Source organism: Phalacrocorax aristotelis, chromosome Z (genome assembly GCF_949628215.1).
Source record: "Phalacrocorax aristotelis chromosome Z, bGulAri2.1, whole genome shotgun sequence".
NCBI classification, from domain to species: Eukaryota; Metazoa; Chordata; class Aves; order Suliformes; family Phalacrocoracidae; genus Phalacrocorax; species Phalacrocorax aristotelis.
Genome location: NC_134311.1, coordinates 36,604,698 through 36,620,874, shown reverse-complemented (window position 1 = coordinate 36,620,874; position 16,177 = coordinate 36,604,698). Strand labels below are relative to the sequence as shown.

General features: G+C 36.8%; 1 protein-coding gene across 5 annotated transcripts in view; it reads left to right on the top strand.

Moving 5' to 3' along the window:
• ERCC6L2 (ERCC excision repair 6 like 2) overlaps positions 1 to 12,930 on the top strand; it is a 58,385-nt gene extending 45,455 nt beyond the window's left edge. For 4 of the 5 annotated variants that reach the window (XM_075079871.1, XM_075079872.1, XM_075079874.1 and 1 more), the window contains 2 exons: positions 9,531 to 9,718; positions 11,676 to 12,930. In XM_075079871.1, coding sequence (XP_074935972.1) covers positions 9,531 to 9,718; positions 11,676 to 12,651 — 1,164 coding nt within the window. In that variant the 3' untranslated portion in view covers positions 12,652 to 12,930. Of the gene's footprint in view, positions 1 to 9,530; positions 9,719 to 11,675 lie in introns of those variants that run through there. The other variant, XM_075079873.1, reaches the window with a different exon arrangement.
• Positions 12,931 to 16,177: the final 3,247 nt, after the last annotated feature.

The following is a 16,177-nucleotide window of genomic DNA, read 5'->3' as shown; positions in this document are numbered from 1 at the left end:
AACAAGGGTTTTCTCGTCTTCTATGTAGAAGTCTGAGTGAAGAAGATTATACTAAAAATTGATCTATTGGAATAAATAACTTGTTTCTCCTGCATTATTTTGTGTGTTGTTTATAGGCTGATTTAATGACATTGAATCATCTTTGTTTTGCATTTTAGTTTCAAGTCTTCTGTTTGCGCATGTGGGCAAACAGACTTGGTTAAAAACTCATTGTTTTTTTCATGAAACAAGTGAAGATTATTGTCTCTACCCCGTTACGATCTGTTAAGAAGATAGTTCTTAGTTTTCTTTTTCAGCTATCTGTGTAACTATGGAAAGAAGGATATTGAAAACAAAAGGTTCTTAAAGAAAACTTGTGAAATGAACCTGTAGACTGGACACGGACTTACAAAGCCAGACTATAATTTTCAGAGCAGACCTACAAGTATTTCAGCCTTTCAGGAAAAAAAGTCTTGAGTTATTCATGTGATAGGTTGCTCAAAATTATGCTGCCATTATTAATTTTGGGAAAAAATGAAAGTGTTAACATTTTCTCTAAAACTTCAGTCACCTACTAAGTATTTTTTAAAGTTTTGGGGATTTTGACCCTTTTTTTTTCTGGTTGGTCCCAGGTTTCAAAGCAACCTGGTTGATTTTCAGTGCAGGAGCTTGTTACTTCTGTTTTTGGGTAACTTCCACTGTTACTTGTGAAGCTTTTTCTTGGCTACCGTAAGAAATAGAAGCCTCCCAGAGGCAAGATTAAATATCTTCTTTTAACATTTCTAGTCTATTCTGGAGTAAATGCTGCATCTCTTAATGAATTTCCTAATTAATTTGTATGTTAATTGGCAAAAACAGCCTGTGCGAAATGTTTTGCATAAGTACAGAAGTCTGGAGTAGCCTTTCTCTAGTTCCTGTAAAGCTGAACTTGTGTAGTAGTTCTTCAATAGGAATCTTGGTGAGGGGGTTAGAGCATGGGGAAGACTTTGGAGAAGGTTTTGAGGCTTCACAAAAAAAGAAAAAATGGGAACAGGACATACAAAATTTGAAAAACTGATGATGTCCCACATTAGAGCTTACTTGCGTTTTTTAATATGTGGAAAAGTATTGGTCACAAGAACTTCTACAGTACCTGTTGAATATGTGGAGCCTCTTTTTTTTTTTTTTTTTTTAGTCAACTGCATGTTTTCAACTTAAGTTTACTTAGTTTTACTGAAAAGAAATTTACAAAGACAGCCATTCAATTGAGGATTAATCACTATGGCAACAGAAATGTGGTGACTGAAAAGGGGGAGGATGTATTCTCCCCTCAGCTTCCTGCCAGCTGTCATATTCAACCTCTGCGGCATGAATTCAGCCCAAAATATAGACTGTGACCAGCTCTAAGAAACTATATCTGTATTTTTATAAATTGGTACAAGAATTGCACTATAAAAGAAGACTTAATCCCCTGAATTGGATGACAGATATTTGGCACTCTTGCCAGTGTTTGACAGAGAAATAACGGGATGCTTTGTAGTAAAACCTGGATTAATGGTAAACCCCTCTTTATGTTATTGCAGTGTGGTGTAAATGAGAGAACTAAGCATGCTGTCAGCCTAGGAAAAAACATGCTCTTTGTATCTCCAATGCTGATTTTAAGTGCTGTTGAGAATACTGTAAATACAAAAGTTGTGTTATTAAGAACTCTCCTTTATCGTATTTGTATTGCATTGACATTTTGTAGATTATTTAAACAAAGACTTTCTATCAGTTACAGTAACTCTGATCGCAGTGTGTTTGCACAGCTTTCAGATTCAACAAGTTTAGATAGTTGTTTACAAAGAGTAGGCTTTTGGGAGATAACATTCCATTATCCTTGCTCTTCTGGGAAGGGGAACGCTATTCAGCTTTAAAATAATTGTTCCCAAATGATTGGCCTGTAATACTGCTTTATTAAGTTTACAGTTTCAGCTTACAATGGAATTAACCATTTCAGTATGGTTTTGGGGGGTTTTGTTGTGGTTTGGTTTTTTGGGTGTTTTTTTTAATGCCGTGAGTTTGTATGTGGCATTCTGTGAAGCATGTAGCTGCATAGTCATTATGGTGTATGTGCATGGCTTTTGGGTTTGCAGCTGTTTGGTGGGGTGAGAGGGCAAAAGAAGATAGGTGCAAATCCACACACAGGCTTCTGCTGGATTAAGCAGTTACCTTAGCTTTGAATTCTGAGAGAGGTTGATTATCTCTTCTCATTCTCAACAGTAATAATAACAATATTGATTTATAGTCAGATTTTGGTGCAAGGAAGTGAATTGGCTTAGGGGAGTTCTTTTTGTAGAAGAGTCAACAAATTAAATAAACCTGGTCCCAGTGAGGAATTCTTGCCCTGTGACCTGACTGGAGAAGAAACAGAAGTAAATGTGGTAGATAGAACACAACTGATGGAATGTCCTTGGTCTTGGTTACACAAGCAGAAAAGCTTATGATAACCATATTACTCTGATAAAATTTCTTTACTTCCATCAGCAGGTATAGGTAAATACTGGTCTGTCAGTGTCGGCAGCATATTTTGGAGGAGTAATTTAGACCCAGAGTAAGTAATATTTTTTGTAGCTTGAAGAACATTTCAGCTATTGGTCTCCTGTGATACAATCAAATATTAGATACCTTTGTATTCAGAGCCAACATCCTTGAGTAGCTTTGTTTAGTTCACAAAGTTTGAGTATAAATGTGATCGTCCTAGAGTATTCCAAAATTTTAAGGTAGGTTAGCTTCATTTTCTAGAACAATTGAGGTACTGACCATTAGCTATACAATTACCTCTAATTCTGCTATCCTGTTTTGTTAGAACAATAGACAAACTTAGTCTGAGTGAGTCTGCTTTTCAATTAACAAACTTAAATTCAGAGAGAAAATTAATGTCAACATCAGAAATCATTCTAAAATACAGTAAGATTCAGGCTTATTTCAAGCTGTGGAACCAGAACCCTCTGAAGTACATAAGTTTGTTCTGTAATGTTTCCTCTGTAAGAAGAAAAGCAATTCTGGTTTATTTAAGAATCAGGTGAAAGTAGAGACATTCTCATTATTTGATAACTATGTTTTATTATCTTGACCATATGGACCTCATTTTTAGAGAAACTACTTGAAATTTTATGTGGACAGTATTATATTTTGTCTTCCTTGCATGCAGAATAATTTAGGAAGAAGTTCTTGTTTCACATGTGTTTGTGTAGAGGAGAGAAGGAAAGAAGACCAGGAACAAATGGTCAGGTAGCAAACGTTTCAGGGTATTTATATATGTCCTGACAAGTAGAGGAAACATAAGTAAAATAAAAACAATATCATAAGAATAGCATATGTTCAAGAAAAGCATATAGAAAGGTCGCAGTAATTTATACATATTATGTGAAAAGCTCCCAGGGTAAAAAACTGGGGGGAAAAAAGGTTAGCTGAAATAATTCAGAATTGTAATTTGAGTAGATAAATTCACTGTAATGCAGTATCACTTGATCAAAATAACAACAATCACTCAAACCCCATTGCAGCTCACAACATATCTGGAAAGTCATGTGTTTTCTCAGGTTTTGAGGGGAGTGGGAAAATGTAAAGTAGAATATGGCATAAGGGTTTGTTATTTGCATGCAAGCCGTGTTTTAAGAGGACAGTCATACTGAATTCCCTGTTTCATGCTTTTGTATGATTTAGGTGACTGCAAGGCAGCTAGAGATTTGAGAAGGCCTTACTTGTTTGTTTTAGAAATGAAAACAAACAGTGAAACTGTGCAATGGAAAGTATCCTGGATATCTGGCAGCAGTGGTTTCATGCATACTTCAAGAGAAAAGCCTGTTAACACTGTTCCAGCTGCGACTGGGGAAGTCAAAGGGGGTTGTTCCTGACTGGAAGTCAGTGTTTGGCAAGATACTTACCACAGTGATACTTTGGGTAGTCAGGCAGTAAAAGAGAGGAAGATAATGGGACACAGTACAACTATGGCTGAGGAATAGTTATGCAAACATGTTTTCAACTTCAGATTCAGGCTTTTGAAGGAAGTTCATTCTCCTTTAAGTCTGGTGACTTGAATTGCCACAAGCATGAGACAGTGTGAAAAAACATGTATCTTTGAATCTCTGTTTCTCTTTTTTTTTCTCTACTCATCTAACTCCTAACCTCTGCTCACTTGCTCTCCCATACATTTTCATCTTGCTGTACCTAAAAAGGTGAACATTGTTCTCTTTTTACCTTGCTTGAAGGGGCTAAAGAGAGGAAAAGGGAAGTCACAGGCTTAAGGTGGCCAGTTATGTCAATCATGTCTGAAGTTGCATATATATGGATTAGCATTCATTGCTCCAGAGTGTAGAGGCATCTCTTTATGCCTGTTGTAGGAAGAACAGATACTGAAATTTTGCACTGTCAAAGGTAGACAAAAATTGTTTTTGTAAATGTATACATTATTTTTAAAACTGCTGTAACTATGCAGCAGGAGACAGATTGTCACACGGAGCCAACAGATCCAAGAGTTGTTGCAGGTTGAAGGTGGAATCTCTTAGTAGAAGTTACTGCTGCGTTGTAGCACTTAAATTCTTGCTTGATGCTCAGCTGCATGACTTCACTCTTCTTGAAGACCATTACCCTTAAATGTGAACTGGTGTGGGACTCTAAACGTGCAGATGGTACCATTTTTGCTGGACTTTGATCACAGCCTGTATGTAGTATGTAACTCAAAGAAATTAAAACTCATTATTGGTATCCAAAACTTTCTATATACTTTTAAGTATAAGAGACATACATAACAAAAGAAGTGGTGGAAGAAAAATCTTCTATGGTAGGAAGATATAACGTGTTTATGTTGAAAACCTCATAGACTAAGTGGAACATGAAAAGTGAAAATAAATGCTTTCTTGAATGTATTTTTTCAGGTATGATAAGAGTCTCTAGGTTTCCTGAATACTTTTTAAACTATTTTTTACACAACTACGTAGTAACCCCTCTTCTTTCCCATTGCAATACACAGAAACCCTCTTCAGAGTAAGTGCAGTAAATGAAGAGGGGATAGGGTAAGAAAACAAGTGTAAGACAGGAAGGAATGGCTGCACTTTTACATGTTATTTTCCCTAGTCTGCAGTAGCACTTCACAATTTCATTTTACTGTACTTCCATTAACTTTATTTCTTTCCATTTACTGCAATATTTTCTGTACTGTAACCTTTTCTCACATAATTTTTTGAATCCAAAAATGTTGCATTATAGTAAACGGCTTGCATCTGTGGCCCTTTGTCTCATATGTATGCCTTTGAAAATAAATTGTTTATTTCTTTTGAACTTTGGGTGAGGATTTTCTTGGCAACCTGGAAGTGCACAAAGTTGAATAAAACAGTAAAAATTGTACATTCAGTAATTCAGTACAAATTTGTCTTTATTATCGAAGGAATTATTTTGCTGAACCTTTCCCCCCCGTCAAGGTTACTGATTTCAGAAAAGAGAAAATGAAATTTGAAGAATGCAGAAATGTATAATGGTGTTACAGATAATTCGGTATAGGCACACTTAATTTATCAGATGAACAATAAGTATGTCGTCAAGTATAAGTGAAACTTTTCCACTTTGAACAGTGGAAATTTCATGACGTGCACTGCAAATGCATGTCTTCATTATAGTTAAATATTTAGTAAAGACTAACTGCTTTCATGATTGCTGTCAATCTTTTTGTAAAAATGCTTTTAAATTACATATAGCAGATACTGTATGCTATACTAAGCATTTCTTTAGCTTTGCATCATGTGTTTGTCAGAAGGCTAATCAAAGATGTGCTGTACAGTGCATTAATATATTTTAACACACAATATGTGTGTGATGGTATAATGTTTGGCAAGTGCTTTTGGATTTCTGTACTGTGATTTTTAGTTGTCATTCAGAATATTTTGTTCATAATTCTGTATTTTAAAGTTTTAAGCATATTTACATTTTTAAAGTGAGAGGAAAACATTCTATTGCTTATTTAGGCACTGGATGGAATCTTAATTCCAGGAGAAAGAATTCGTGTCGCTATTTGTGCAATTTGAGTTTTTTGACTATTTTTCTTCTCCCTGTGTTAAATTGGTTAACATTTTTCAGTAGTTAGGTGGCTGAGACATAAAGCAAAGCCAGACTTGCTATTTGGCAAAACAGTTGGATTTTTTTTACAAAAAAAATAGATGACTTCTTAATTTTCCTTTCTTTCTGCTGAATCACTCTTTCTAGTCCTGAGATATGCTTATGGATTAATCGTCTTTCCAGTTTTGTAATAATTATCTGAAAACACTGTAGTCAGATCTTATACCATTAAAATATTCTTGAAAGAAGTTCAGCAACAGTTATGCTTATCTAAGTATATTAATTATATACAGCACTTTAAGATAATGAAGATAATGTGCACTTCCAAATGCACAGAATACTTGTTGTGTTGAAGGATTTTTGTTTCCTTTATTATTCCATTCTTTTGGTCATAACACTTACTAATCCATAAAGGGTCCAGCATTCAATAATATAAAAAGATTGTTAAATATGCTAGTATCAGTAGTGTGATTCAGGGGTTCCTAGCTGAATCAAGCTGTATTAATTTCAGTCTTGCTCTGCAAGATTGCCTTAGGCATATGATATACTTGATAATTCAGGTGAACAAGACCAGTGCTGTAAAGTCAACATGGGATTTCATGTAGGAGCATGTAATGGGACACACATGCAATAGTTTGGTAGAGAAAGTGCTTGAGGAACAGAAAATAGAAAGCTCTTGAAACTAAATGTTTATCATGAAATAGATTCAATTGGTAAGTTAGAAAGCAAACATTGGAAGAGAATTGGAAAGAAGTCGGACATGAAGGGGAAGTAATTAAGGAAAGTAACACATGAAGTCAAATTCAAGAGGAAGCAAAATAGTATGGAATGTTGGCAGTGCTGGAAGGTTGACTGAAGTCTTTCTTTTGGTAACTTTCTTGGATGGTAACACTAGTAGAAAGATACAGGGAGTATTTCCATCTATATGTGTGTAAAGCTTGCCTCTGCCTAGAGCCTCAGCTATGTGTCACTCATAGTAGCAAACTTCAGATCTGACCTTTGAGGAACATGGAGACATCTTAAGAAAAACTGAAATACGTGTTTTAGTTCTGCTGACAAAATGTTTATCATTTTTTAAAAAGAAGTTACTGGATTTGAGATTTAAGGGACGGTTTTAAGTTGGCAAATGCTCAAAAACATTTACAAGTTCAACAGAGCCAGTTGTTGTGTTTCAGCCTAACTGGGTGCTGTTTAAACAGTTGGCTTTGCTCCAAAGAGCTCAGAAGTTCTCAAGAGCTAGCTAACAGTGGCCATGGGCTTCCTCTGGCATTAGCTCCTGCAAATCTTGGGGTAACTTGTTTATAGTAAGCTTTTCTACCTTCAAGAAAAAGCTTCAAGCGGCTAATTTAGGTAGAAGAGGAGCTCTTTGTGTATATGGTGGTATTTTTGATGTTCTTTTTGGTTTGGCAGTTGTGGGAGAATGTGCTTAAGTTTTGTACTTCCATGACTAAATATGCCATTTGCGAGTTTATTTGCAATTAGCAGTACTCTTTACATTAGTTCTGATTCTCTGCAAAGACAAGCAATTTTACAACTTCCAGTATGTTTATATTTGGCTTTTTTCCCAAAGATATTTTTAATCGCCTGTGTTTGAACAGATGTGTAAGCCTCATGTACTTTGGTCTTGTTTAATAAGAGGTAGGTGGATGCACATTTATGGGGGTTTAAAATACTTTAAAGACAGGTATTGACGTGGCTAGGCTTGTATTCTGTGCAAGTTATTCTTGCTTGAATTAAATTATGCAATCCTGATTATTGGACAGAGTGACAAATACATTAGGTCTTATTATACGTAGTAAGATCTGAATACTATAAGTATTTCTCATGCAAAAATTCCATTAAAATAAATGTTTTAAAACTAACATTGTTTTCTTCTTTCAAAATACATTTTTCTAAGTGAAGTTTTATATTACCTATGCTTATATTCAAAAACAAAACATTTTAAATGCATACAGAATTTGCAAGATAACCGTAGAATATTTATGCTGTAGGTGACATCTGCTAATTCAATCTTAATTTTGTTACAATCATTATGACATTGGGAGATAGGGTTTTTATCTTAATAGGGGCCTTGGTTTCATTTTTGTGTAGTATAACTTCTAACAGTATGGCGAAGTTTTAATCTTTGGACTTGTGCATTTAGCTTAGAGTGAACATTTATGCCTGTAGGTCCCTCACTGTTACCATCCCTGTACACTAGTTTGAGGTTACTTGCCAAAGTAATGGACTGAGAACAGATGTGAGATCCTAAAGCTCAAGAACATTATGAACCACCTATGGAAATAAAGGAAATGGACATGGATCACATAGAAATACACTAGGAAGAAGCACTGTCAATGGAAAACCAAATTTTGAACTGCAGATGACAAAGTGTGTACACAGTTTGTGTTTTCATCTGTCAGGTAGCATCAGTAGGGGGACTTGAGGGCATCACTAAGCAATTATTCCTTCCCCTGATCGCATTGCAGGGGGGAGGAGAGGGGGGGACTAATGCTGCTTTTCTGGTTTTCCTCTGTTCTTCCCTGCTTGTCAAACATACTCTTTAATTTTAATATTTCCCTTGTCTTACATTTGGGGAAAGGGGAAATTTTGACAAGAATATGTGAGAATTTCTGAAAAATAACCAAGGTGTAAATAGGACAATATTTTTGTGCAAGATGTTGGCTGTCAATGCATGATGAGTTGATCTGTAACACGATCTTCTTGAATTTGTTTAAAACAAACTTTTTATGACCATTACATTTACAATTTTAATCTTATCAGGTTTAATATTATCAGTATTATAATGAAAGTGTAATGTATAATTTTTTTTCTGTTTGTTTACAGGTAAGTGTACTGATACCTCTTCCAAAAGTACCTTTACAGCTCTGAATAATTGTGTGTGTGGCATCAGAGATAGCGATACTGACAAAAATTATTCTACCTTAACTTTGGTATCTTTGAATAATGTGATTATTTATAGGTTTTGAGTGTTAAGTTGCTATAGTACTTTGCAAAAATTGTGTAACGTACATTTAAAAGAAGGAAGCAGCGAATCCAAATACTACATAAATCTTGACACATAATATCTTCCTGGATTCATTTATCTATTAAGATTGTAAGCTATTAACACAGCCATTTTATATTTTATAGTCATATTTGGAGGTTGTAACTGAGATTTGGGTCCTGTGGCACGCAGGATTGAGTATTTGTATAACCTCTGTTTATGTATTAGAGAACTTATCAAGACCTTTCATTTAACCTCACCATTAACCTGTTTGGAAAAATATCCCACCTTGTTCTTAGAGAACCAAGACTGGTTGTTAAGTGTCCCTGGAGTTTTGTGACTGAGTAGGGAGTTTACACTGCAGCTCTGAATCCCATTCTTAGCACTTAAACCATTGAGCACTAGCTAAGGGTGACAGAATTGGGCATAACAGAGCTCATCTCTATGTTTAAGACACAGCTGTTTTGATGGTTTCCATGTCTCATTTTACTAGAAAAATGAAGAAAACACAAAAGAAGAGACAGCAGAGAAGAACACTATTAAGGGAGGGCAAGAAATGTTGGTGAACAGTAAGCAACATTGCCTGTGTGTTATGCATCCTGTGACCCAGAAAAGCAAAAAAGTACACAGAGTAGGTTCAACTACCTTCTTGGTTGGAAAGACACCCAAAGCAATCTGCAGGTAAGACTGTTTTGGTGAGACAGAAGTAAAATTCTAAGCTTGAAATTAACTTCCCTCTGGGCAGTTGCTGTTTCAGCCATACTCAGGGGATATGGATGATTTTCTGTGGCAAGAGCAGAGCTAATGGGGAAGCTTCCACTCACACTATACAAAGAGTACAGTAATTGATTAATAAAATGAATTGAACCCACAAGTCACTTTAACATGTGTCATATATTATATAGCTGTGCAGATGTCATCACCATCAGTGTTCATGGTATGTGCACCATACAGTACTACAAACCAACACTTAAAATATACAGAAGCAAGAAATTTTATAGTGTGAGCTTCTGTCTGCCTACTGGTTTTGCCCAGCTCTCATCAGTTTCGTTGAAAGACTGTTACCAAAAAAATTTGACTTTGTATTTACTTTTTAAAAATGTGTTTCAATATTTTTTTAATACTTCTTTTCACATGTTCTTCCCCAACACTCCCCCACCCCGGTGTTTGGAAGGATAATAATTTTTGTCTCCTTGTTTTTCCTCTTTCCCCAAACTATTGATTATTAATATAACTATTGAAATTCCATTGTTACATAGGTAGAAGTTCAATAACCGTAGCCAGATGGTATCTGGAAATAGAAAACGGAAAACTGTAGCTAACTAGGCAAACCTACAGAAGTGGGATGTAGTCTATATTTTTAATTTAGCCTTGAGACAAATCACTATGTGAGAGTTGGTATCTAGGTAATGTCTGTAAGCATTCAGAATCTGTCGTATTAGCCAGCTGGGCTCAGCTGTCCAAACCGTTACTGTTCAAGTGCCAGACTTGCTTACTATTCTAGATACTGAAAATTCTAAATATTTAAGGGGCAGGTAGAGGAGAACCCTTCATACTAAAAATACTCAAAATTGTAATCATAGTTACCAATAGTTTGTTGAGGTAAAAATTTTCAAAGGCAATTAAGTAATTTATGATGTTATTCCAAGATCCTAGAGACTTATCTAGGAAAAAGCTTAAGCACAATCACTCTTAAATGTTAAACAGATTATCTGTTAGCACCTCGCTCACAGTTGTACTTTGTAGAATATCTGGATCTGCTGTGCAATGAATGAGGATGATTCGGTCCCTCAGTTTGGTGTGTTGTAGTTGTAAGGCTGAGTGGGAAGCTGTCTGCAGTCACCACGCACAGAGGGTATAGCCACAGCTAGACAGTCAAGTGGGATCTGAGGCCAAACATGGTTACTGGAGCCCTCACACAGGAAAGGCAATATGTTTCATACACGTTCTCTGACAAAGGAACATAAACCCACCTCTCCAGCCTTCCAGTTAGGTTACCTGATCCCAGACTGTGGCTGACATGATTTGGATGATCTTGTTTGGTTAAAGCTTGACCTCTTAGCAAAAACAAATATTCCATAGCTCACTAGATAGATAGGATAGAGGGGACATTCCCCATCTCCTGTAAATGTGTTTATCTAGCTTTTGTTTAGCAAATCTTTTAAAAGGAGTTTGAGCAGCTACTTTGTGGGGTTGTTTTGGTTTAGGTTTGTTTTGGGTTTTAGGGAGGGGGGTTGTTTTGTTCTGTTTGTGGGGTATTTTTTGTTCTTTGGGTTTTGTTCCCCGCCACCCCCAAAAGAAAAAAACCAACGAAATAAAACTCTACCATCTGTTATTCTTCTGAACTCTGGTTCTTTGGTGCAAAAATCTTACCTACACTGGAAGTCAGTAAATGTTTGGGTCATAAGCTGAGGAAATCACACTGCAGTTTGAGATTCAGAAGTCACTTCAGTTCTTCGAAGATCATTATTCTTTCTTCTCTTTGCCAATAAAAATGAACAAAATTCCTGAAAAGTAACTTCCTTATCGTTATTACTTTTTGGGATATGTGAAGTATGTGAATTGAATTAATTGCTTGAAAGCTGCTTTTACTCCTAGTTAAAGGTGTCAATGCATTTTTCCTTCGTGATAATTACAGGAGACAATTTGAGGAAATGGTATCCCACTTCAATATGGGATCAGTGGAAGAACTGGCAGAACATATTGCAAAAGCTACATCAGAAACAAGGCAGAAGATGTTGAAGGAATTCTATGTTTCCAAGCATCCAGAGTTAGAGTCTGTCTTCCCAGCTGAAATACCAGCACAAGCTTCACGTGACTATAAGGAAGGAGAAATGGGTACAACGTGCTCCAGAAAAAGAAAATCCGTTGTTAATTTTGGAAGATCTAAGTCTAGATCTTCATCAGCTAAAGGTCGTATTCTGGGTGGAACTAGAGAAACACAGAGCCAGCAGAGCCATAAGGGAGAAGTAAAGCAACTTCACGATGACTCCTACATGCAAGATATGTATGGTGATGCAAAATATAAACAATCACCAACTGTTGCTACTCAACATATCGAAAGGAGAAACAGTCAGGCATTCAAGGATTTTATGGCATCTGGTTCATTAAGCAGTAAATCAGAAATAATTGAGGTGCTGTCTGTAAAAAGTTGTGAAGGACAGCAGGACTCCAAAGGAACACAGCTGCCAAGAAAACGATCTCTGTCTCAGTCAGAAAATGGGGAGCAAAAAGCTCAGACTTGTAAGAAAAAGTCTTTTGTGGACTTACTTGGGGATACCTCTATTCTCAGTGACCTCTTCAGAAATGATGGAGATGGGCCTACAGAATCACCAAGGAGAATCCCTTCAGGGCAGGTAGAAAAATCAAAGGAGAGACCAAAAGACTTTTGGGACATGCTGAATGAGCAGAATGAGGAGAGCCTGAGAAAGCTCACAGACATAGCAGTCATAGAGAAGCTATGTGAAAAAGCACCTCATCCCCCAGTGACAGAAGAGAGAGAAGTGTGTGAAAGTTCTCTTTGGAAAAAAAATGAAAATTTTCTATGGAAAAAATACAGTCCAGATGATTCAGATGAACCATCCACTACTATATCTTGTAATGTACTAAAATGAAAGTTTTCTATGTGAGTTGTACTGTAATTATCTTAGTTAAACATGAAAATATGCACAGCTTCAGCAGTATGCAGCAAAACGTGTTACCTCTATGAAATTAAAGGCAAAGTGAGGAATTAATATTTATTATGGTATGGATTTACATTTTACAGATGTGAATATATGTCATTACATATGTAATATATAGTACATATGTTCATATATACAAATGTACCATATATTATTGTAAGCTATGATATATTAATTTTAAATTAAACTTTTTAAAGTGTTCTGAATGCACTTTGCTTTCTTGCGTCCTGATTTTATTTCTAGACTCACAAGCAATACTAAGTAATTTTTCTCCTTTATGTCCTTTTGGAGACCCTCAGTCATCTCAGCGGAATCTATGATACTAAAAGTATTTGACAGTGAGACTCCACATATTTTTCTGAGATACTAGAGACTCGGGTTTCATGAGACAGGGGTGATGTCTTTGTGTCTAACAATCTTTGATGGATTGGATTTCCCCCCCCTTCTATGATTTAGCCTAGTCTCTTTTTGAAGGTATGGCACTTCTAATTATCTTCAGTGTCCTATAGCACTGAGTTTCACAGCTTGGTTGGTGGGGAAAAATCAGCAATTATTGATTGTTCACTCTTTCAGTGCAAGATCTACAGCACATTAAATTATATTAGGTGTCAAATTTAATCTTTCACTACACTTTTATCTCCCATTTTTTATTTTTATAGACTTCTGTCATGTCTGTGGTGTGGTCTGGACAATACTCAGTGTCTATTTTTCTGTGCAAGGAAAGAAGAATGGGAGTAGTCTTTTAAAAAAAGTACACTGTTAGTGAATTTCAGGAATAATCTAATGGCATTCAGTAATTCAGACTTACTGTTGTCTCCATTTATTTCATACATGTGAGTATCTGATAGGAGAAAAAAATACGGTTTATACTGGGAAAACATTTCTTGCTTGGCTTAATGAATTAAACAAGTTTCATTTTGTGAGCATTGTATTCTAAAAACTTAAAACCATCAATCTGCAATCTGTACATGCAATTGCATAGTATTCTCTAAGTGTACATGCCATACAAAAATGTTTAACTTATTTAAAATATGAATATTTTAGTATGAGCAATTTTGTGGGCATTTGTATGGCCACATTTTTTTAAACTCAGGCATGCATACTTTTAAAATCATTGAGGTAACTTTTTTAGGACTGTGTCCCAAATGTAATCTTCTGTTGAATTAGTTCTGCTGTTGACGCAGAATATTACTGTTAAGCGTGTTGCAGCTTGAAATCGGCTTCTGCTGATAGTGAAAAGGTTTGTCATTCATATTATGCTTACATAATTGTAATTCTTGTTGTGCTGCATCAGTTTGCTCCAATATACTTTTCTCATTTCTTCAGCAGGAACAATCTATGAGTGTGTCTTGGGGACACTTCACCAGTGATGTTGCTTACCATGTTTGAAGTACACAAACTAGACTAGACACATGCCTGAGGGCATTTCAATAACCATAGGATCATAGAATCACGGAGTGGTTTGGCCTGGAAGGGACCTTCAGCTATCATCTAGTCCAACTCCCATGCCATGTTTCACTAGATCAGGTTGCTCAAAGCCCCGTCCTGTCTGACCCCAAACACTTTCAAGGATGGTGCAGCCACAACTTCTCTGGGAAACATGTTCCAGTATCTCACCACCCTCACAATAAAGAATGTCTTCCTTATGTCCAATCTAAATCTACCCTCTCTCAGTTTAAAAATCCTTACCCCTTGTCCTGTCACTACTGGCCCTGGTAAAAAGTCTTTCTCATAAGCCTCCTTTAAGTACTGAAAGGCCACAATAAGGTCTCCTTGGAGCTTTCTCTTCTCCAGGCTAAACAGCCCCAACTCTCTCAGGCTAGCACTGATCCTTTGTGTGGCCTTCCTCTGGACCTGCTCTAACAGGTCTATGTGTGTCTCCTACTGGGACCCTAGAGCTGGGTGCAGTACTCCAGAAGGGATCTCTTGAGAGTGGAGTGGAGGGAGAGAGTTACTATCCAAAATTACCACCTGGAGGACTCCTGTCACACCTAATTATGAAGGTTCAGTTGATCACCTGCTTTCAAGTCAGGCTGTTCTCTCAAACCACTCTTATTATCTCACCTGTGCAGATGACCAGCAATTCAGGGAATAAATGACTGAAGTACACTGTCTGTGCACACCAATGCGTTTCTTCACCACTGAAAGCGCAGAGAATCTGTGTCCCTGACTGTATCCCACTGTTTAACTCTATTACCATCTGAGCCTGCTTCTAGGTAGGCAGCAGGAGGCAGTTGCGGCTGTATTCCTGATGGTGTTCTGTTTTCATGAGCAGGTGTTATCTTGTGGCACGTGATGGGCCTTAGTGCGAGTATGGACACAGGAGTGTCTGTTGGTTCTACTGTGAGGCCTGTTGAAGAAGCAGCTTATACAGCGGTCTATGCTTGAGGAGAGCAGTGCTGCCAGTCCCCGTTTTATGCCACCTCTGCTACATAGGCAGATTTCTGTCTGTAGTGCTGGGTATTGTGTGTTCCTCTGGCTTTGGGCTGACAGCTGCTGGGTGCCTGTTTTGGCTGCTGTGTTTCAGCAGATGTATTTACATGTGTCTTCTGCGTTTGACTCTATTCTCACCACTGGAGTTGAAATGGGCCTGGTTATGGTCATAGCACTTCTCACAACATCAATTTTGTATACTATTACTTCACACTTGTAGCTTTCAGAGCAAATAATTTTTATGTTGGGCTTTTTAAGATTTAGTTTTGCCCAACAGTTCACTAATGCTATGTAGGGTTGCAGACCCAAGTTCTCAGAATAAAGATGTGTAAAACCAGGATCAGGCTGCAGCTCTTCTCTCTCTGATGCATGGATCAAACACATGTGTTATCAAATAAAATGATAGATAATAATGTTGGGTTTTTACCTAGTTGTGAATAAACAGAGGCTGCACCCTATTCAGCTACTTCTATAATGGAATGTATTCATTCTTCCTCTTAACGTGGTGAGGAACATGACCTCAGGGTTCCATTTAGCATTTTGGATGCAAAACATAGGTAAATCTATACATCTCTGAGTACATAATAAATAGTTCCCAAGATACAGTGGGGGAGGCAAGGTGCTGGATCTCATTTTTATTCCAATATTTAATGCGCTACCAGTATTTCAGAACGGAAAGGTTCACCTTGTCAGTTGTTGAGAATACGCAATTTAGTATATATGGAATAAGTAATTTCTACAAACTGACAAGTTATCATTTTACTCCTAAATGCTGGCTGCAATAAAATTTTGGAAAGAAAACTGTTCTTTGCAGATTGGAGAAATGGTTATAAGATAAGCAGTGTCATTTCCCATTTGCCAAGTGGTCTGTCACATTTCTCAGTGCTATTGGATCATGTGAAGGAGTACCTCATCATAACACATAACCAAAAGAAGACAGGGCTTCATGTTGCTCTGGAAACCTTAACCCTAATCTTTGATTTTCGTAAGCTTTGAAATCTCAAATGTAATGCTGTATTAGTAT